Consider the following 21,947-nt stretch of genomic DNA (forward strand, 5'->3'; position numbering starts at 1 on the left):
TTTGAGGTCCAACTGTACATTAAACTTTCTGTGAGAAATGTTATGTTGGTTTCCGCAGTTCTCTCAGATGTGAACCGCTGTGTTGTTGGGAGTTTGTGGCAGGTGTATGATTTCATTATAAATGCGAGAGTCACAAAATTCATTTTGTATACTTTGAAATTGACAGCTGGAGATTTCCATTTCTTCAAGGAAAGAAATGCAGTATATTACTATGTTATGCATATGTTCACTGCTTCTAAGATAATAATAATAATAATAGTACACAAACACACACACACACACACATTTTAGCTGCTTATTCTTCTGGGTCGTGGGGGGAGCTGGAGCCTATCCCAGCTGTCATTGGACGGAAGGCGGACGTTTGCTGTTGAATAATAGGCTTAAATAAAGCCTATTATTCAACAGCAAACATAATGATACCTAATCTCAAATTAGAGCAGTAGAGACAAATAATGAAAGGAAGAGAAAAGAGAAAAGTTAAGGAAAAGCTAGAAAAGGAGTTTCGGAACTTTTTTGAGAAAGATAGAGGGAGATATCAGTAAATAAGTAGATATCAGACAACTAAAGGATTGAATAATAGAACTGGAAAAAAAAGAAGAATGAAGAAGAGAGAACTTGTGAGGGAGATGCAACAAAAAGTAGAGAGAAGGACAGAAAAGGAGGAAAAGGTGAAGAAACTAAAATAAAAGAGAGAGAAGGAGAGCAGAGAGATGGAGGAGGGACCCAGACAGGAGATGGAGGAGATCAGGGAGACATATGGAGGAGAAGCCAGAATGGAGGCAGAGAGGAACCTCATGAAGATCATCCTGCCTGAACTCCAGAGAAACATTTTGGTCTCAAAGTAAAAAATGCAGAAAGAGCTCAGCAGACAGATGGAGGAAAAGGACAGAGAGTTGGAGACACTGAAACAAAGACTTTCAGACCTCCCAGATACTCACTCAGTTCTGGAGGATGTTTATAAAAGAGCTTTGAGGAGCAGCATAGACTGAGAGAGCGCTCCAGCAGCAGAATGAGTAAGGATTTGTTTCACTGATGAACAGAAATATCTAGGGGTGTTTCGTCACTGTTTACCAATTACCACAAGCAAAATAACGACAAGAGCTGAACAGTAATAATATATGACTAGTAAATCATTATGTTTTTGTCTTGATATGTCTGGAGGGTTGAAATAATTATTCCAGTTTATACACTGTATTTATACAAGCCAGAAGCTGCCTCAGTGTTCTGTGTTTGTGCTGAAGGCTCTGAGAATTACATTACCCTATATCACCTTCAGTGCACTGCCATTAGCCAATCAGCAGCACAGAAAAATCCTGGCCTTGGGTGCTGGAGAAAACAACCTTGGTCAATCAAGTGGCCGTTACTAGGCAAAATTAAAGCGTTTCTTTAAAATGACTGGCCACATTTTCTCCTGTCAAAAGATTGAGTAATTTAAAGTAAAGATTTGTTTTGTGTGCATTATTAGATTATAAGATTATAAGATATAAGATTATGATATCCTGATTCATTCATTTCATTATGGATGAGAATGACCACTGGTAAAAGCAACAGGAGTGATATGGGATAGTGGAACATAAGTAACACAGTGTAAATTGAGCAAGGCAGCAGAGTCCAGTATGAGACTGGGCCCACTTGCACCTCCCTCCACTACTTGTGACATCTATAGGTGTAAGATCCAATGTTATGGGGTAACCTCTTTTTTTTTTTTGGTTCCGTAAAGAACCTTTCCATAGATAGTTTTTTAGAGAACCATTTTTGTAAATGAGATATCTGAATGTGCAGAACCCTTTTTAAATTCAAAGAGCCTCCACATAATTTAAAGGTTCTTGAAAGAACCCTTAAACTGGTAAAGAACCTTTACATTATGAAATGATTCTTTAAACATTTAAATGGTTCTTCACACTCACACGTCTCATTTACAAAAATAGTTCTTCAGGAAACCATAGCGGTTTCTATCGCCACAGGGGCTTAGTGGTTCTGCTACATTTAGTCAAAAAAAAAAAAAATAAATAAATAAAATGGACAAATATTATTGTGGTATTTATTTGCAAAAATTAAAAAAATCACATTTAAATACAATGTAAAAGTTTCTCTTTTTGATCATAAGGAATTCATCCATCATGGATAAATGGCAACAAACAGAAAATTTGATATTGGATATTTTTGGTTTTATGTTGCGGGATTATCAAAGTCAAGTGAATTCAACAGGCTACATTTGGTTTCTTTGCGTTTCAAATGATTCAGCTGGTTAAATTTTCTTGTGGGTCATAGTCGGTTGCATCGGCCACAAGTTGGGAAGGTTGGTAACCACTGTTCTGTGGCACTGATGAACGCACTAATCTGAGCATAAGTGCAGCCTTAAGGTCTATGTAATAGCAAACCTTTTTTCTGCTAACCATGGATGTGTATGAAATTTGTATTAAAACAAGTGCTCATTCTGTTAACTGAGCTTTAAATCTTTCAAGAACTATCAAGTCTTTTGTCATCATTCAAAACTGTATAAATTTCAGGTTTTACAGGGCGACTCGCAGTAGTGTACGCACACCGTATTTTTGTGTGTCTGTTTCCTCCTGACTCAGTAATGCTACATCTTTCACATTTGAATTTGATTTAACTCTTATTATTTGTATTTGCAACATTTTTGGACATTGTGATATTTAACGATTTGCTTGTGGATTTTGTTATTTTATTTGAAACTTTTGACACTAAATTAATCCCATACTCCAGTCTTGTTTGCAGAGAAATGGTGTGTCTGCATGTTTTCATTGCAACCAAGCACACCTCATATAACTAAACAGTTGTTCAAAGACTGAGACCAGCTGACTAAACAGGTGGAACAAGGGTCCAGCTTGACTGCAATGAAAACCTGCAGCCACACTTGCCTTTTGCAAATACAATTAGCACCCCAACCTAAATCCTACTAAAATAGTAGTTTTATTTGTACATATTACATTGTAAGCTGTATCATAATTGTACTTAGTTTTGAACATTACAATGACAGCTGTTAATTTAATATATGTAAAGGTCAGATATAAACTAGTCTACAACTGTATAACCCAGTGTTTATTAAGTCTTTATCATGGAGAAGGTAATAGATGAAACCGTGCAGTGAAGAATACATCAACAAAACAATTGTTTAAATACCCATTCAAATACTTTCATTATGTGTTCTTTTGATATTGTAGCACCCACATTTCTTCTTAGGAACTAATAAAGTCTACCTGTCCATCTGTTTGTCTATCTATAAGGAATTAAAAGTGTTGAAAATATGGAATTGTTGTGATACATTGTACATACGTTGTGACTGTCTATGCTGACCGCTATACTGCAACAAATGAAATGCAGCATTTTGGTTAATTATGCAAACATTTGAACCTACAATAGTGGACAGGATGGGAGTTCTTCTCTGTGTGGAAAGAAGGAAAGTGAAAGAGTCATAAGATCTTTCACAAAGAGTGTTGAATGTGAAAGAGGTGTTCATATGACTCTGAGGAGCAGCAGAGCAGGTGTCATTTCTGGTAAGTCACTATTGAGTTGCTTTTAACTTCCTAAAGGTAAATAGTAACCCTTGAATGTCTATCGAACACTCAGCAAAGCCTTATTTAGGTTTTATTGTATATAAGGAGCCTATGCTGCATAGTTTGCATTCGTTGTTGCCTAACAAAGTGAGTTCTGTCTCTCTTACTTCTTTCTTTGAACCAATTCCATCCTCTTCCTTTTCCATCATTTGATCAAAATCTATATTTTTGGTCAAATATGACATTTAACTCAAAAAAACAATATTCATATGTCAGAAACCTCCCTAGCCACAAGTGAAAACCTGCGGTTCAAAAAATTATTAAAAGATAAGAGAAAAAGACTCCAAATAATTGTGACCACCAAAACTCTCACAATAAGAAAGCTTTCATCTTTGAGAGAGGTAGGAAAACTAAGCTCCAGTTTTGCTCAACAAAGGCAAAACCAACTTCTAAGACTGAACTTTTGGGGGTGTGGAAAAGTACCTCTGAAAAACTGTACAGGACTGTATTCCTTTTTATTTCTGGGTAATGCAGAAGGCCAGAGGACCAATGACATGGCAACAATTTCATTTCATGGGAGCCTACTGACAAGACCACCAGCTCACCAACTTAATTATAGCAAAATCTTTAGAAAATTGCCCACCCATTACCATAATTAATTGTTAAATATTAAACACAACATGCAATTGCTTACCTTGCAGTTAGTTGGCTACAGACAGTACTAAAATTACTGACAGCATACCATGGTGAGTAAAGGCTAATGAACCAGAATCTCTCATTTTCTAATTGCTTTTTCACAGAACTGAACTTCATTTACTTGAGCATGGTCAAATACTACTAGCTGCTAGTTAGGTAAGCCTATAGGAACTAATACAGCTCAGCTAGATTCTCACCATCAGGCAGGACAGCAGAAAAGCTTCTTTCTGGGTGTTTTTTTGTGACTGAAGGTGGCATATAGCTGTATAAACACTGTCACAGTGCTAAACATTTGTTGATGATCTACAGAGATGACTTTTTCAATGTACTTATGGTAGACAATAGTCACAAGGTTTTTAATGATTTAAAATCTGGGGGAGGCCGGGTCCACCTAGGCCCCTTGTTCCCCCTTGTAGCTGTGCCTCGACTTGGGTATTGGACATTTTAAAAAGGTGAGAAGCTCCACATTGTTCTGATTTTAATTATGACTTCAGTTTGCCATAAGGTTTGCAGTGCTAAAGTCATTTAAAACATGGGGAGAATGTCCAAAAGTGAAAGTAAGTTGTAAGTTCTGGCTCTACAAGATTCTTATTTTTCCTAAGACAAACCTGTTGCACTCTTAAATAAACACACAGATACATACCACAGGCCTGTTCTACAAGACTCGAGTTCCTGTGTCTCTGCAGAGTGATCATCTAATTCTCTCATGAACTCTCTGTCTCTGTTATTAATAATTAAATGATCACTCCTCAGTGACGCTTCTATTTTCCAATGATCTATGTGCTTCAGTGGTTTTGAGAAACACAATCAGAGTGTTGTAGGTAATAAAGCTTATAATTCAACTTATATTTGAGGACTGCCCAAAGTGTGGCCCACAGGCCAGAGTTGGCCCATGATGACGTTTGATTTAGCCTGCCAGAAAGTCACTCTAACCCCACTCTCTCATACAATGAGAGAATTGTTTTTAGATTATACATGGATTAAGATAAGCTATATTTTTATATTTTATATAGGATTCCTAATGTAAGTTAATAGCAAGGTAAGTATTTACAAAGTGGACCATCAAGTAAAGTGATACTGATAATTTAGATAACAAATACTGATTCTACTTCAGCGCATGAACTGAGATGAGAAGCTTAGAATGATGTCAGAATGAGCAGCTGGACAATGTAATCATTTTATTTTAGGTTATTTATTTATTTTAATTTTAAGTTCTAAATGTTGATAGTGATTCTATTTTATTATTATTGCTGTTTGCCATACTGTGGTTGGTGTCAAAGACAACAGCAGCATACAAAAGGAGGAAAGAAGGAAACCAGTCACGGTTATGTCAGGTTCTGGTGAGTAACACATACATAATGACTCATGTACAATGAGATATAGCATATGTAGATTCATGTTTACCATGAAACACCATAGAATGCCAAACACCATAGTAACTTAATATTATTTAACGCACAATATTTAGTTTTATAGTCATAAAAAATACACTGTGAAAAACCTGCATAACACGTTAGTGACACACTGAGATAACTTATGGTCTCTTTCACTGTTTGACTGTTCTTTTTTGTAGAATAATTGTTTTATTTAATCCATCAAGTATGTACTGCAGTTTATTATATGACACTGAATTGAATTCAGCCCCCACAAACAAAACACTCATCCCCCCTCTCTGTTCAACCTAAAACTCATGTCTTCATATTCAGCACCATTAAAATACATATTATTTCATCATTTTATCATCTAGGAGATTTCCATTTGATTTCATATTCACAAGAATTGCTTGATTTAATGTAAACCTGGCAACGGATCTTAGGGATACACTCTCTAGTATATCATATACTCCTGAACCTCAAAATCTTTCCCATAAACTAAGCTTGCATAAGGATGATAAGAAATATGAAAATATGTAATATGTGTCATTAAAGTTTGGGGCCATCAGAATCTTCCCATAGAACTGATCTATGGTGCTCTTAATTAGGACCTTGCCTCATATGGCCCGTAACAGTTAGTTAGTTGAAGGCTCCTTAATACAATGTTATCTAAGTCATCTAAGGTCATCTTGTGATTACTGGCACATGCAATTCATTCAAATATTGCTTTATAAGTACATTATTTGGTGTATTTGCATGTCTTGCATGAAGTACCTATATGATTGACTTTCTAAGTTAAAGTAAGATACACACATAGACACATGCTCCGCAGGCAATAAACAAACAAATGTGGCATTTTCTGCTTGTGCACAATTTATATTTATTTGAATTTAACATATTGGAAAATACAGTATATGTCATAATATTACCACACATCAAACTTGCATATGACTATTTCATTCCTTAAGATCCAAAGTTGCTCAAAATCTAAAAGTTCCATTTCATTACACTACTACTATACTTGTCTTCTTTCATTTGTGAAAATGGTCTTAGTTTTGTTGAGCTTTTTTTCAGTGCTTGAGTGACATAAAAATATATGTCAAAAATATAAGTTCCTAAAAAGTCTGATGAGTACAAAGATCTGTTAAAAGTGAGAGTAACCATTAAAAAGCTTAATCTCTGTACAGAGAAACAGACGTATTTCACTATTGTGACTGGACAGACGATAAACGCTGATGTGGACTTTATCACAAATCTCCACAAACACCGACCAAACCTGCAGAAGGTGTCTTCAGTGGAGGAGTGTGATGTCATTCTGGTTTTCTGTCCTGTTGTTTCTCGAGCTGGAACTGACATTGAAGCAGCACTGAAAAAACTCAATGACAAATCAGGTAACTAACTCCCACAGCAAAATTCAGAATCTTTACACTGATTCACACTTCTCTGTTTAATCAAATACATTTATGTAATTTTCCACAGCCACCAAACCTGCTGTTCTAGTGGTGCTCCATCATACGTTTGACCCAGACAGCACAGTACCAGACAGCAGCAGATCTGTAAACAGAGAGAACACATTCACAGTGGACTGTCTGTTCTATGAGGATAAAGGACTGCTGCAGTGCGAGAAGAATGATACTGCATTAGAAAAAATCACAAAGCACTTAAAACCTCAGGTACTGTATTCAATAACTGTGCTACTGTGATATAACACCCCCCCACCATGCTTGTTTGTGAGTACCTTGGCTACATTTAAGAGATGTTCTGGTAAAAATGTTTTCTCTTTTCAGAAATCAGCATCAGCCTCAACAAGCAGGGGTAAGCCTCACAAACCACTTCATCATCCTAATTTTTTACATTCTACCACTTACTCTAATAGTGCATTTCATGAGCTCTCCTTTGAAAAAATAGCACTTAGATTATTCACAATAATGATTTGTTTATGTTTCAATATTTTAGATGGTGCTCTGAGTTCACAACCCTCAGCGCAGCCTTTAACGGAGCCATTGCTTCAGACCAACAGGAGTAATGTAAATCAAGACACAGAGTCAAGCTGTGGACACTGCTGTAGCATGTCTTGTGCTTGCTGTTTTTTCATATATGAAATTATTGACTGCTTGCAACTGTTGGTTTAGTAGAAACAGGAGTGGAGACTTTGTTGAGGAAAAGAAGTTTAATAAACGCATGTCTTCCCAACCAAGCAAGTCTAACTAATCTTACAAAACGATGAACTTATAGTCACGAATGTACACCACACCCTCTAGTTGACTCTTTGTCTAAATGACCCAGAAACCCCCCTACTGGATGGGCAACTGCCTCTACCTTTGTAATTAAAATAGAGGTGTTGAGGCCCACCCAGGAATTTACAGTCTCACCCCATCTAGGAGCCAGGATGTCTCCGAGATATCCCTTCAACAAATGGCATTGTTAGATTGGGGAGCTATAGATAACCAGATGTAAAATAGGCTAACCATTGGAGGTCGTTACATGGCAAAGGGATTAATAAAAATTAATAAAAGCAAATAAAGTAAAATAATATTTAACAAAATCATCTGTAGTTGCATTCTTGAGTGCATTTGTGGCATATGTTGTTAAAATTGTGAGGCTTATTTGAAGCAATATAGATTTGTGTCTAAACACTAAAAGAGTTAACACAATATGATTACTGGTCCTTGAGATGTACTAATTCAGATCCAGCACACCTGGCTCTCATATGACTTCATTACCTAGATCAGGTGTGTTAGATCAGAGTTGGAGCTAAACTCTGCAGGGTGGTAAATCTCAAGGACCAGAATTGGGCACCCCTGTCCTAAAAGATCATTCCATACCAACTATTTAGGCCCTGGCAGGTTGTGTCTTGTTTTACCTAATAACATTTATGAAAGAACTTCAAATGAATTCATGCAAAATTTAAAAGCTGCACCAAATTACCACCTTATTTTAATGTAGTAACTGGTACCACTGAGTTATCTTGTTATTTCAAATCTCGTTTTTTAAAGTTAGCCTAGAGCCTCATATAAATGCCTGTTGTTTATTATAACAAGCTGCTTTAGTGAGTTGTAAGTGGCTTCACTGACAACATTATATTTGGTTCAAAATAACTATGTTATGTTATGTAATATGATGCTGTCTTAAAGAGATTATCTGTCAAAAATAATAAAATAAAATAACAACTGTTTTTGTTTTATCAAATTTTTCTGCTTTTATCAACTTTGTTTTTTTTAAATTTTTCTTATTACAAGTAATATTACTTACTGTATTATTGCTACATTATTAATTTAAAAATGACAAACATCGCTCATAATGTAGGACATGGACTGGTTTAAGCTGGTCTGCTGATGGTTTAACTAGTCACACAGCATCATTATGCTGGTTCATCAGCCTGTCAGCATCCAAAACACAACATAAGCTGATTTAGCTGTGTCTATGCTGGTTTTTGTTTGCCAGTTAGCTCCATAGTATTTTGGATAAGGGAAAAATCAGCTACTGTCTTGTGGTTGAATCTGGTATAGAATGTTATTTGTTAGCCATGAAGCTCCCCAGTGATTGTCTTCTCACTTGGACTCTGAAGTGTAAGGGGAAAGAAACAGTTGCCCTCTACTGGTCAAAGCTGGTGGACCAAGTGTTGGCCAATAGATTTTTTTTCATACAGTCCTGGATTTTATTTTTGTATTAATTTTTTGAGGTGTTTGAAGTTGTACAAGTGAAATATTTTCTTGGCTGTTTCTGGTATGTTATACAAGCAGGAAGGCACTATCATTTTTTCTTCCATCTTAACCTAACCAGGGCTTCTTTTTTCAAGCTGTTATAAATAATAATAATAAAATAAAAATAATAAAAGTGATTCAGCAGTGTCAAACACTGTTCAGAGGAAGCTAACTTGCCAATAAGTTATTTTTTGTGACTTTTTTTAAAATAGCCACACATATGTCTGAGACATGATTGCGACTTTAATGCAAATATAACACTTGCTGTTTTTCATGAAAGGATATTTAAATAATTTCTTTTGAAATTTTATGAAATATTCTCATTCATTTACACAAAGAATAAAACACAAGAGCTCATTTTGAGTTCATGTATGAATATTGATGGCAGTCTGTGTGCAGTCAGTATGTGTTGTATCTATATGGTTGCAGCTTTTCTTTGAAGCTAAGGCAGGAGCACACCTCGTATGACTAAGACCTGAGACCAACTGGTTAAACAAGTGGTATCAAGCTTGACTGGACTGAAAACACTGTAAGGTGCATCTTAAATTTATTAAGTTCTGAACACCGCAGTGACAATGTAACCAGTAACCAACAGCACAGACACATCTGATCCAGCTCGTCAATTGATTATGCAGCCCTTCATGGGCTGGATTAGGTGGGTTGGAGCCGGGAATCACTGAAACTGGGCCAATGCTGTAGAATGCCTGGAGCAAGATTAAGGTATAGCCTATTGGCTGGGGCACTTCCTTCCTCTTTATCCAGTGAGTGTCTGTACTGACCAAAGGCTGACCTGGGTCAGTGTGAAGTGAAGAAACTTTATATGTGGCCTTTCTCGCCTCTAATATTAGAAAATACAGACTTGCTGCAATAAAAGTCTCAAGTGAATTTATTTAGCATTTGGATTCAACATGCAAACATGTAAACCTGAAAAGAGCGGATAGGGTGACCACGGTTTGTTGATTTTTCTCTGTTTGAAAAGACAGAAAGTGAAAGAACAACATGATCCTACACACAGTGGTGGAAGTGAAAGGTTGAGAATGTGTTAAGGACCTCAGAGGTCCAGCAGAGCAGGTGTCTATTCTGGTAAGTCACTATCGAGTTGCTTGTTTTATGTTTGTATGTCTTTCCTGTTGAGTGTTAAATTTGTAGTATTCCTCTCTCAATTATATAGAGGGATCTTTGTCTGAATGTCGCTGCATAGTTTGTGTTTGCCGCTGCAGTAAGTTCTCTCTCTCAGTACTACCTCAATCTTGACTTTGTGTGAGTTATTCCCAGAAAAACAAAGCAAAACAAAAGGCAAAAAAGCCTCTTGTAGGAAAATAATGAAAAGTATTTTACTAGAATACTAATGTTAACCTGTTTTGAATGGATATATCTTCTTTAATAATCACATGGTCAAATTCTTCCAGTAGCTTCTGAACTTTTAAGAAGAAATTTAGATTTGTGCTTGACAATTCCTATGATTCCTATGCTTACCATAATTATTACTTTTATTATTAAACTCAATCACCAATATACACTTTTTTGTTTCAGGTTAGGTATATATTCAGGTATTTAACTTGTTCCAGAGGAATAATTCCTACACCTAATTTCCTAAAATCATTTTATTTGGGCATGAATTAACAAAGCTTTGAAGTCTTATAGTAAGAATTCTGAATTGAGTATCTGGGCTCAGTTTTTTTTCAGATTTAAAATCATGTTTAAACTTTGAGAGAATGTTCAGAGTGATGTTGGTTAAATAACTCCTCTGGAAAACCTCCTCTACTTCCACCACAAACACAGCGGCTATTAGAGTCTGCACACCAAAGTGCCTGTTCTACCAGTCTTGAGGTCTTGTGTTATTGGTACCTGCTGTTTAGTTAGTGTTTTCGATGTTGGAAAACAGGAAAACTCTCTTGAAGAGAGAAAGAGAGAAATTCAGCTGTACAGAGACATACAATGCTGTGAAAAAGTATTTGCCTGATTTTGTCTCTTATTGCATATTTGTCATTTGCATGTTATTATTTAAATTATTTAAGGAGCAAAACAACTAATAATGAGACTCAGCTGACTGAATCCAGCCAGCCCTATTGAGTGTAGACCTCATTGTGTGATGTATTAAATAAAGAACTGAACATAGAGTCCTGGGAATGTAGGTACAGGAACGTTGGCAGGGGAAGCTGTTGCTTGAACAGAAGCCTGCTACTGAGATACCTAAGTTAGCTTACTAGCTATGTTGATAATGGAAATCAAAATGTATCTTAACACAAATAAATTATTTCAGAGAAGGTATATTGTAGCTACCTAAATATACTTAAAATGACATAAAGTCAGATTATTTTAATAGCAGTGTGTGTTAGAGAGCTAACTAGCTAACATAGCTGGGAGTGTAACTAGCCTTTTGTTCCTTCAATAGAAGTTCAATATGAGTTACCCACTGTAGACTGTCTATTCCTCACCAATAGTTTAGCTAACTTAGGTAACTCACTACAAAGTTGGTTAAAATCTTCCCAACTAGGGATTTATTCTGCCTAGGGTCTACCCAGCCTGGGGCTTGGTTTGTGGGGCTGCAGCTGGATACTGCTTGCTTGTTTTGAGTTAACTACTTGCAAATTGAATGATTGTTAATTAATATTTGCCACCAACTATTAGCTGGGCTTAGTGACCCCAAAATGAACCTGGGTGAAGTGTATAGGAAGTACATTCTCAAATAATTTAATTAGAGTTTATGTTGAAAACGCATTGTTATAATGTAGATGAAATATTTTCTTTCATACATAATATAAATTGTGTATAAATCATATTTTTCTGTCACGCACTTCATTTATATATATATATATAAATGAAACAATGAACCTAATTAAAATAACTATATAAGGGATTACTCATATATAGACCTACATTTTCTAAACAAATTCTGTTTTCTTTTTTCAAGGTATTACAGACTACTACTAAATGAAAATATATGCATGCAAATGGTTGGGTTTTAGGTGCTTTAGATTTGGGTTTTTACCTTTTTCACACACATGCATTTACATAAATTCATTTGGTTCAAAGATAAGTAAGACATGGAGATAATATGATTTAGCAGTGAGCCAAACATTGTTCAGAGAAAGCTGTCAGGTTCCTCTACATTAATTTATCCTGATTTTTAAAATAAGCTTTTTCGTATATGTGATATAAAAGCTATGTATAATATTTGCTTTGTTTTTCTTGTAAGGAAATTTAAATTATTAAATCATCTTGTGAAACTTTATGCTGGACAGGTTGTTTTCATTTGATTACACAAAGGATACATGCTTAATATTGAATTAAATATTTGTGTCAACAGATATTCTTGAAAAGCTGAATCAGAGATGTGCTGGTACAAGTGGATCAGACACAGCAGTGCTGCTGGAGTTTTTAAACACATCAGCATCACCGCTGGACTGAAAATAGTCCACCAACCCAAAATATCCAGCCAACAGCGTCCTGTGATCACTGATGAAGGACTAGAGGATGACCAACACAAAACATACAGCAACAGATGAGCTACTGTGGCTGATGATACAGTGTCTGGACACAGTATTTAAAAACTCCAGCAGCACTGCTGTGTCTGATCCATTCGTACCAGCACAACACACACTAACACACCACCACCACGTCAGTGTCACTGCAGTGCTGAGAATGATCCACCACCCAAATTGTACCTGCTCTGTGGGGGTCCTTTGAGGGACCTGATCACTGAAGAACAGGGTAAAAGGGGGCTAACAAAGTATGCAGAGAAACAGATGGACTACATATACAATATCCTGGCTTAAGTTCATTGAACAGTTGTGTGTCATTGGATCATGTCTGCAGTCATATTAACCCTTTAAATTGATGATAAATAATTATAATATACCACAATGATAGTAAAAAGCGTTCTACTTAACCTTAAACTGTATCTCACTTTTTCCTAACATGCTCAGCATAAGTGGGGCAGCACTGAATGCCCACTTTAAATAATTGAATCTAAAAATTGAATATAAAATATAAATTGGATGTAAATTGAGCCATATGTTTTTCATTAACTAACCAATTAGTTTTGTAAAAATACACATAAAAAAAATGTTTGGTTTATTTTCTTTAACATCCTCATGTTTACCAAAAAAAGCATTCTCATTTGTCACTACTTGGTGGAGTTAGACCAACACAGCACTAAGCTAATCTATCCCACTTTACTTAGTGTTCCACATTTTTTACATTAATATCTCCTGCTTTGTGATTGGTCTCACTTCTTACTTTTAATGAAGAATAGAGTTAAGAATAGAGAAAAAAACGACTGTTCCAATGCTGATAGACGCTGGATGTGCTAGGAAGTTCCACTGCAGTTCTAGAAGTTGCTCAGTAAATAAATGGTATTTTAATCTAATAAGTTTGTACTCAAGTTTTTGAAAGCATACTTTATTATTTCATAGACGTAACAACGTTTACCTGAGTATGGGTTTTGGGCTATTCTACCCACCTCTGACTGTACATAAAAATGCGACTGAAGGAAAAGGCTGTGCCACACAAAAATCAAGCAGGAGCTCAAGAGTTGTTCCACCACTTCCCAGCTTGTCACAACAGTCTCTCTAACAACGGAGGAATAGCACACCACTGCTTTATTATTTAATAGACACTGACACTTTAAAAAAGATTAAGGAGAGGAATGAAAGTAGGTGCACGTTTTTACATAGATGATGCCCCCTTGTGGACTCAAACACAGTCGTGGACTTAGACTGAAACACAGTCAGTCCTTATCTAAATGTACACTTATACCAAAACCTAAAGCTGGGGTGTCAGTCAAGACTGGACCCCCCGACCTAAAGCCCACTAAAAAGTAGTTTTGTTTGTACATTTTACACTTTAAACAGAATGTTACATTTATTCACTTTTGAACATTACATTAACAGACATTTCTCAGTCATATTCTTTGATTTGACACACCTGATCCAGCTCATCAGCTGATTATAGAGCCATTCATGAGCTGGATCATGTGTGTTGGGGAGGGGAATAGTTGAAACTGTCTGAAGATGTCTGGACAGTGGATCACTGAGCCTCATATGGGATTAAAAAGAGGTCGTAATGTGATTTGCCTGAAGGCAGAATACAGCATCAACATTTTGTTGGTCTGTTTAAATACATTCTTTCCATGTTCCTTTGCTACTGTAGCACTCACATGTCTTCCTGGGCTCTGTCTACCTAAAGAATTAAAAGTCTTGAAAGTTAGTGTGGAGTTGTTTCGATACACTGTGCAACAGTTTAAGACTGAGTTGCTTCCTCCCTCTTTGCCCAGTGAGTGTCTATACTGACCACATGCTGATTTGAAGTCAGTATGAAGTGGAGGAGCTATAGGAGTAGACAGGATGTCACTGTCAATTCTTCCTCATTTAGAAAGTGAAAGAGTAATATGGCCCTTCGCACACATCATGGTCAAAGTGAAAGACTTGTTCATATGCCTCTCTAAGGACCAGCAGAGCAGGTGTCTGTTCTGGTAAGTCACTACTGAGTCACTGCTTTCGAGCTTCTAAAAAGTATCTAGTAACTCTAGTAAAAGTGTCTGTCTACAAAACTGATGTCAGGTCTCTGTCTCTCTTAGTTCTTTCAATGTGTCAATTTTATCCTCTTCCTGATCGTCCTGTTTCTTTAACTGTTGCAGTTTGTTTTTTTTAGCTAGTATGCAAGACTACTAATAATAACCAGTTTTATGCTGCATTTGCACTGACATATATTCTTCAATAATCACACAAAACAAAACGCTTCTTACTCAGAATGCGATGCCAGGAAAGACTGTATAGCACCATAAGATGAGCAATACATCAGTTTTGTTGACACTGGCCTTTCATTCTCCTGATCCTTATGTTTGGTGTGGTTGAGTTTCATTAAAAAATATGACCACCATTCATTTATTTAATTTCCTGTGAAAAAGCCATAAGTGGAAAAAACAGGAGTTTCTAAAACTGGAGTTAAAAAAATTTAAAGATAAAGAGAAAATGGGACTCCTAACAACAGTATAAGACCTGGTGGACCACCAAAACTGTCGTTAGATAACCGGTACTTGAAACTTTCATCTTTGAGAGAGAGGAGAAAATCAAGCTTTACTCTTGCTTTGGATCTGAAAAAATCCACAGGTGTTTCTGTCCCATTCTTCCACTGTGAGAAGACAACTCAACACTATGAGTCCGAAAGGTGTGTAACTGCCAAGAATCCCTTTCTGAGAAAAGGAAGAAGAAAAAAAAAGAAAATTTGCAACCCAAACAAAGAAGCTGCTGGTGTTCTGAAAACAATGGACTGACCTATTACTGGCAGCATATCATGCTGTGTAAAGGCTCATTAATGAGAATCCTATTTTACAGCACTAGGTATATTTGTCTTGGGTGAGAGATTGCAGACTGTGATTTTTTTGTTGCTTTTTCACAGTATTAAACTTGGTTTAGTCTACTTTACCACAGTCAAGTAGCCTAAAGGAACTAGCACAGACAAATGCAAGGAAACAGTGGAACAAAAAAGCATACTTCTGTGTCTGTTTGCATGACCAATAGCGGCATACAGCTGTGTAAGCACTGCCATGGTGATAGCATCTGCCGAAAACTTGAATTGATTCATTTATTTAAGCTTCACAGTGTGCTGATTTTAATGTCTGGACCAAAAGCATTGTGGCACTAGAATCATTTAAAACTTGGAGAGAATAAACAAAAGTGAAAGTAAGTTGTAAGTTCTGGCTCTGAAAAATGCAGATTTTTCTATGAGGAACCTGCTCCACCCATCCATAAATAGACAGATATATGCTAAAGACCTGTTCTACCAGGTGTTCGGTATTTGTGGTACTGCTGATACTGGTGTTTTATGTTGAGGACACTCTTACATGTGGGTTAGTTGTGGCAAGGAAAAATTTCAGCAAATCTAAACCTGAATAGCCTGAAAGAGTTGTCTGTGTAGACAGATTCTTGAATTCTCTTATTATCTCTCTGTCTCTGTCATTAATAACTAAATGATCACTACTGTCTACTGTGACTCTATTTTTTAATGATCTTTGTGCTGTAATGCTTTTGAGAAACACTCTCCAGCGTGTTGGTGATAATAGATAGATTATCTGTAGATATTCAAATTATTAACAAACTATCTGGTGATACTCAACAACATCAACATGAGGGTTAGGATTAGGACAAAGGTTACATTTAGGACAGGGTTAGGTTTAGGTTTTGGGTTAAGGTTAGGGTTTGGGTTAAGGTTAGGGTTTGGGCCAGGTTTAAGGTTAAGGAATATTAAGATGAATATAGTATATATGCAACTGAATGCCGGGTATTTGCAAGATAAGCAATTGCAAACCCAATTTCAGTAAAATGGGACAATAGGAAAAATGTACATAAAAACAGACAGCAGTGATTTGCCAGTCCTTTTTGGCTTGCATTCAGTTGAAAAAGTACAAAGACAAAAAGTTTTGTTTTCATTATAATCATTTGAGAACTGTGCAAACCAACAGTTGAATTGTTTTCCATTCTTGCTTGATGTAACACTTCAGCTGCTCAATAGTCTGGTAATTTGCGCTTCATAATACGCCCCACGTTTTCAATAGGAGACAGGTCTGGACTGCAGGCAGGCCAGTCTAGCACCTACACTCTCTTACTATAAAAACACACTGTTCTAACATGTGCACAATGTGGCTTAGCATTGTCTTGCTGAAACAAGCAGGAACATCCCTGAAAAAGACATCATCTAGATGGCAGCACATATTGCCCCAAAATCCATATGTATCCCTCAGCATCAAAGACTTCACATAATTGTCGTTGTTTGTCTGTCCTGTCTTGTCCAGTTTGTCCATAATTGAAACGTTTTTTTTTTTTCTTCAGCCTCGTCTTTCAGCTATCTCTGTCTTTTCTTTCTTAAAGGGATGGAACGGGTGGGCAAGGGGGGTGTAGTGGGAGAGGGAGAGACTGTGGATGGAGGGGGGCTGGGTGGTTGTGGTACTACATTGCCTTATATCTGTATGACTATGAATAAACAGTATGAATAATCAGTTGTGGCATTAATAATGAAATGAAAAAGAAAAATGTATGTCCCCATAAAATGGGGATGTGGTGGTTTGACCAAGGAATACTGGCCCAGGTATTAAAAAAAAGACTTCACAGATGTGCAAGTTACCTGTGCCATTGGCACTAATACACCCCCATACCATGACATATGCAGGCTTTTGAACTTTGCAACGGTAAAAGTATCGGGATAGTCCTTTCCCTCTTTGGCCTGTAGAACACAATGTCTGTTATTTCTTAATACAATTTGAAAGGTGGACTCATCAAACCACAGCACACATTTCCTCTTTGCATCAGTCCATCTCAGATCAGTCGGTGACGTTTCTGGATGTGGTTGACATATATGGCTTCTGCTTTGCGTAGTAGAGTCTTAACTTGCCTTTATGGATGCAGTGACAAACTGTTTACTTACAAGGACTTTCTGAAGTATTCCTGAGCCCATGTGGTAATATTCATCACAGAGGCATGTTTGTTTTTAATGCAGCACTGACTGAGGGATCGAAGGTCATGGTCACTCGATACTGGTTTTCAGCTTTGCCCTTTATGCACAGAGATTTCTCTGGATCTTTTTTCTTTTAGGTTATTACTTTCATTTATTATTATTTTAATCTATAATTTTGGCGCAACAGGGCCTATTTCATTATTATTGCTGTTAGCCACACAGCAGTTGGTGCTTCATGCTTCTGTTTACATTAACAGACAGCAGCAGCATACAAAAGGAGGAAAAGGTGAGACTAGTTGCGGTTATGGAACGTTTTGGTGAGTAACACATGCCTAATGACTCATGCATATTGAGGTGTAGCATATAGAGATTCGTGTTCACACGGAAACAGCATATTACAATTACCCCAAAACATCATAATGAATTGGGTAAATTGAAATATTTGGCTTTATGTTCATAAAAAAAATCTGTAAAAGTTAGTGGCACTGAGATACTGTTTTTCTTGAACTTGAACATAATTATTTAATCCAAATATAGCATGATGAGTAAATATGTAATACACTTTATTTCATGATTCTAAATTAGTTAAATTAATTAAGTGTTTCCTCTCTCTGGTCAACCTGAATGTATTCATATTCAGCACTATTCAAAGCAGTTCTATTTCCTCCCTTTGTCATATAGAAGATTTCCTTTTGATTTAATATGCACATGAACTGCTTGGTTTGAATATAAACCTGGGAACAGTTCTATAAGAATATGCTGCCCCCCTTAAATTAACGTAAAATAAATGAATAAATAATAAAGCCTATGAGATGATTCTGTATCTCATAGTATCACATAGTACCATATACTTTGGTATCTCTTAAGCATAAACTCATGAAATAAACATATGAAATATGAAAATATTAAAATGATCATCTCAGGTGAGGGCATCAGAATCTTCCACAGAAGGTGGTATGGTATGGTAATAATTATTATTATCATAATTATAATAATTAGGCTCCTGCTTCAGAAGTTCTGTTACTCGGGAAAGGTTCATAACAGTGTTATAAATTGAGCAAATGTCTGTCATTCTAGGTTAAGCATTCTTATGTGAATCCAATATCATTTAAGACATACATTATCTCAGGTCATCTTGTGATTACTGGCGTATCCTGTATATAACTATTCAAGTTTTTTTTTCTAAATATTGTTCAGTGCTTTTGCACTCCTGGCCAAATGATATGTTTTGCTGATTTGAATTTCACTTAGAAAATCAACAAAATGTCTATTAATCAGGGGTGACCAAACTTTTGCATATGACTGTATTTCATACCTTAGTATTCAATGTTCAGGCAAAATCAAAATATTCAGTGTCACCACTATACTGCTATTTTACTTCTCTTTTTTTTTGTTGGTCAGAACGTCTTTGCTTTTGCTGAACTGTTTTGCTATGCTTGAGTGACACATTATAAAAAGTCTGCACAGGTAAATGAACATTTAGTTCAAAGTCACCATTAACACAATTAAAATCCCCCCACAGGAAAACAGAAGTATTTCACCTTTGTGACCAGAAAGACGAAAAACACTGATGAGGACTTTACCAGAAATCTCCACAAACACAGACCAAACCTGCAGAAGGTGTCTTCAGTGGAGGAGTGTGATGTGATTCTGGTTTTCTGTCCTGTTGTTTCACGAGCTGGAACTGATATTGAAGCAGCACTGAAAAAACTCAATGACAAATCAGGTAATTAACTCCCACAGCAAAATTCTGAATCTTTACACTGATTCACACTTCTCTGTTTAATCAAATACATTTATGTCATTTTCCACAGCCACCAAACCTGCTGTTCTAGTGGTGCTCCATCATACGTTTGACCCAGACAGCACAGTACCTGACAGCAGCAGAGCTGTGTCCAGAGAAAATACACTCACAGTGGACTGTCTGTTCCATGAGGATAAAGGACTGCTGCAGTGCAGGAGGAATAATACTGCATTCGAAAAAATCACAGAGTACTTAAAACTTCAGGTATTGCACTCCATCTTTATTATACTACTGTGGTTTCACCCCTCATGTTTCTATGTATGTACCTCGGCTACGGTGAATGAGATTTTATGGCAAAATCATTCTCATTTCAGAAACCAGCATCAGCCTTAACACGCAGGGGTAAGCCTCACAAACCACTTAATCATTCCTCAGTATCGTCATCATCCTCATTTTCACATTCTACCACTTTAATGCAACAGTGCATTTCACAAGCACTCCTGTGATCAATAGACATCATAAGCAATGAGATTATTCTTAATGATGTTGTGTTTCAACGTTTTAGATTATGGTGCTCTGAGTTCACAACCCTCAGCACAATCTTTGAGGCAGCCACTGCTACAGTCCAGCAGGAGCAATGCAGAAGAAGACATGGAGTCATGCTGTAGCAACTGCTGCTACAGTGACCTTTGTTGCTACAGTGGCCTTTGCTACAGTGGCCTTTGTTGTGACAGTGGCCTTTGCTACAATGGCCTTTGTTGCTTTTGGTTTAGAAAATTATGATGTAAAACATAAAAGGAGTTTACAGATGTAATTTCCAGAAAACTTCATTTCTGATCCTGGAGATGTTCCTCCCCAGAGAGATCGGATCAAACACACTTGACTAATGTTCAGATGTTACTGAAAGACTTCATTACCTGATCAGGTGAGTTAGATCAGTTGGAGCTAAACTCTGGAGTGTGGTAGATTTCTAAGATCCTGATTGGGCACCCTTTTTCCTGAAAGATCATTCCATACCAATCACCTAGGGCCTGGAAAAGTTCCGTCATACGTTTCCATAAAGACATTCAAGCAGAAACTTCACTTGAATTCATGCAACCATGTAAAATTTCAAAACTGCTCCAAATAGTTTTTGGGTTATGATTTTTAAAATTTACCCCACCAGGTTTTACATTACAGAGTCCCCAAAAGGCACAATGTGGAAAAGTATGTACTGTTAATGCTATGCCATTATTTTGATGTATAACTCATTTTTCCAGCAACTCTAATATAGCAATATCTAGTTAATATCTTGTTATTTTGAGATATTATGTAGTTATTTCTACTTAATACAATGTCTTCCACAAATATTTGCACCCTGGGTAAACATGAACATAACAGGTTGTAAAAACTTACTTTATTTCTTCTCCTTCTGGTCTTTCATTTAAAATGTTAACAAAAATGTAACTGAAACCTTATATGAAATTATAAAATTCATAATATTTAGCTGTCTTTCAGTTTACATTGATTTTGAGTATTAAAAATATCTGACATTAAAAATGCAACTCAATTTATAATTAAAAACAAAGCCTGTCTTGCTGTGTATCAGAGTTTTAGCACTGAGCCTGAAATTCAATAAAAACATGTCCGCCTTATGCTAACTGTTTATTTTTACTCATAATAACCAATAGAATGAATCACCATCAAAATTATTGCACTTTCAGCTCACACACACTCCAGACTAACAATTTCTGAAAAGGTATCTGAGGTGCAACTTGTTTTCAAGAGCTGTATAAGTAAAGAAAATACAAAATTTAGCAGGCGCTAGGTAAATGTTTGATCAGAAATGACCCAAATTCAAAAAAATCTAGGGTTCTAAGGGTTAAGTACAAGTAGAAATTAAATCAAAATCTGACTACCTCAGCCAGGAAGCTCAAACTGGACTGTGGTTGGATCTTCCAACAGGACGATGATTCAATGCAGACCTCAAAATCAAAACAAAAATGTTTCACTTACCACAGAATTAAGGTTTTGCCATGGCCACCCTGTCCCCTGACCTAAACCACACAGAAAACCTGTGTGATGAGCTAAAGAGGAGAGTCCACAGTGTGGATCTCAGAATCTGAAGGATCTGGAGACGTTCTGAATGGTTTTAGAGTGACCTTGTCAGAGTTCTGACATAAATACAATAGGGATGCCAGGACAGGATTTAGTTCATGCTTGAAAACCTACCAATATATCAGAATTAAAGCAATTCTGAGAAGAAGTGTGGGCTAAAATTCCTTCACAACAATAAGAAATACTGGTATTAAATTAATGAATTAATAATTGTTGCTAAAGAGCAAGGAAAAAGTTATTAATTTTAAGGAGGCAATTACTTTTTCACATGGGTGAATCTCATTTTGGATAGTTTTGCTACTTAAATAAATTGAATAATATTAAAAAATGTGTTTTATGTTTGATAAAGTACTCTCTAATT

At 36.4% G+C, this 21,947-nt stretch overlaps 2 protein-coding genes across 2 annotated transcripts; both read left to right on the forward strand.

The window, feature by feature from the left end:
* The first annotated feature begins 3,472 nt into the window (after window positions 1-3,472).
* Window positions 3,473-8,735, forward strand: LOC118803842. Its single transcript, XM_036564359.1, has 6 exons — window positions 3,473-3,518; window positions 5,495-5,554; window positions 6,775-6,978; window positions 7,067-7,260; window positions 7,375-7,402; window positions 7,544-8,735. The coding sequence occupies exons 1-6, from the start codon at window positions 3,482-3,484 to the stop codon at window positions 7,717-7,719; spliced, it is 699 nt and encodes a 232-aa protein (XP_036420252.1). The 5' UTR covers window positions 3,473-3,481; the 3' UTR covers window positions 7,720-8,735.
* A 5,970-nt stretch (window positions 8,736-14,705) lies between these two features.
* Window positions 14,706-20,750, forward strand: LOC118803851. The gene is made up of 6 exons (XM_036564371.1): window positions 14,706-14,767; window positions 18,003-18,062; window positions 19,268-19,471; window positions 19,560-19,753; window positions 19,864-19,891; window positions 20,055-20,750. Exons 2-6 carry the CDS (start codon window positions 18,050-18,052, stop codon window positions 20,270-20,272), a joined length of 657 nt encoding a protein of 218 aa, XP_036420264.1. The 5' UTR covers window positions 14,706-14,767; window positions 18,003-18,049; the 3' UTR covers window positions 20,273-20,750.
* Window positions 20,751-21,947: the final 1,197 nt, after the last annotated feature.

Source organism: Colossoma macropomum, unplaced genomic scaffold (genome assembly GCF_904425465.1).
Source record: "Colossoma macropomum unplaced genomic scaffold, Colossoma_macropomum, whole genome shotgun sequence".
Taxonomy (NCBI): Eukaryota; Metazoa; Chordata; class Actinopteri; order Characiformes; family Serrasalmidae; genus Colossoma; species Colossoma macropomum.

What these genes read in the sequence shown, in the direction of transcription:
- LOC118803842 (XM_036564359.1), top strand. Translation starts at nt 3,482, where the DNA reads ATGACTCTGAGGAGCAGCAGAGCAGGTGTCATTTCTG. An exon ending in CACGGTTATGTCAGGTTCTG is followed by an intron (nt 5,555 to 6,774) that starts GTGAGTAACACA and finishes ATCTCTGTACAG; the next exon opens with AGAAACAGACGTATTTCACT. An exon ending in AAAACTCAATGACAAATCAG is followed by an intron (nt 6,979 to 7,066) that starts GTAACTAACTCC and finishes AATTTTCCACAG; the next exon opens with CCACCAAACCTGCTGTTCTA.
- LOC118803851 (XM_036564371.1), top strand. An exon ending in AAAACTCAATGACAAATCAG is followed by an intron (nt 19,472 to 19,559) that starts GTAATTAACTCC and finishes CATTTTCCACAG; the next exon opens with CCACCAAACCTGCTGTTCTA. An exon ending in CAGAGTACTTAAAACTTCAG is followed by an intron (nt 19,754 to 19,863) that starts GTATTGCACTCC and finishes TTCTCATTTCAG; the next exon opens with AAACCAGCATCAGCCTTAAC.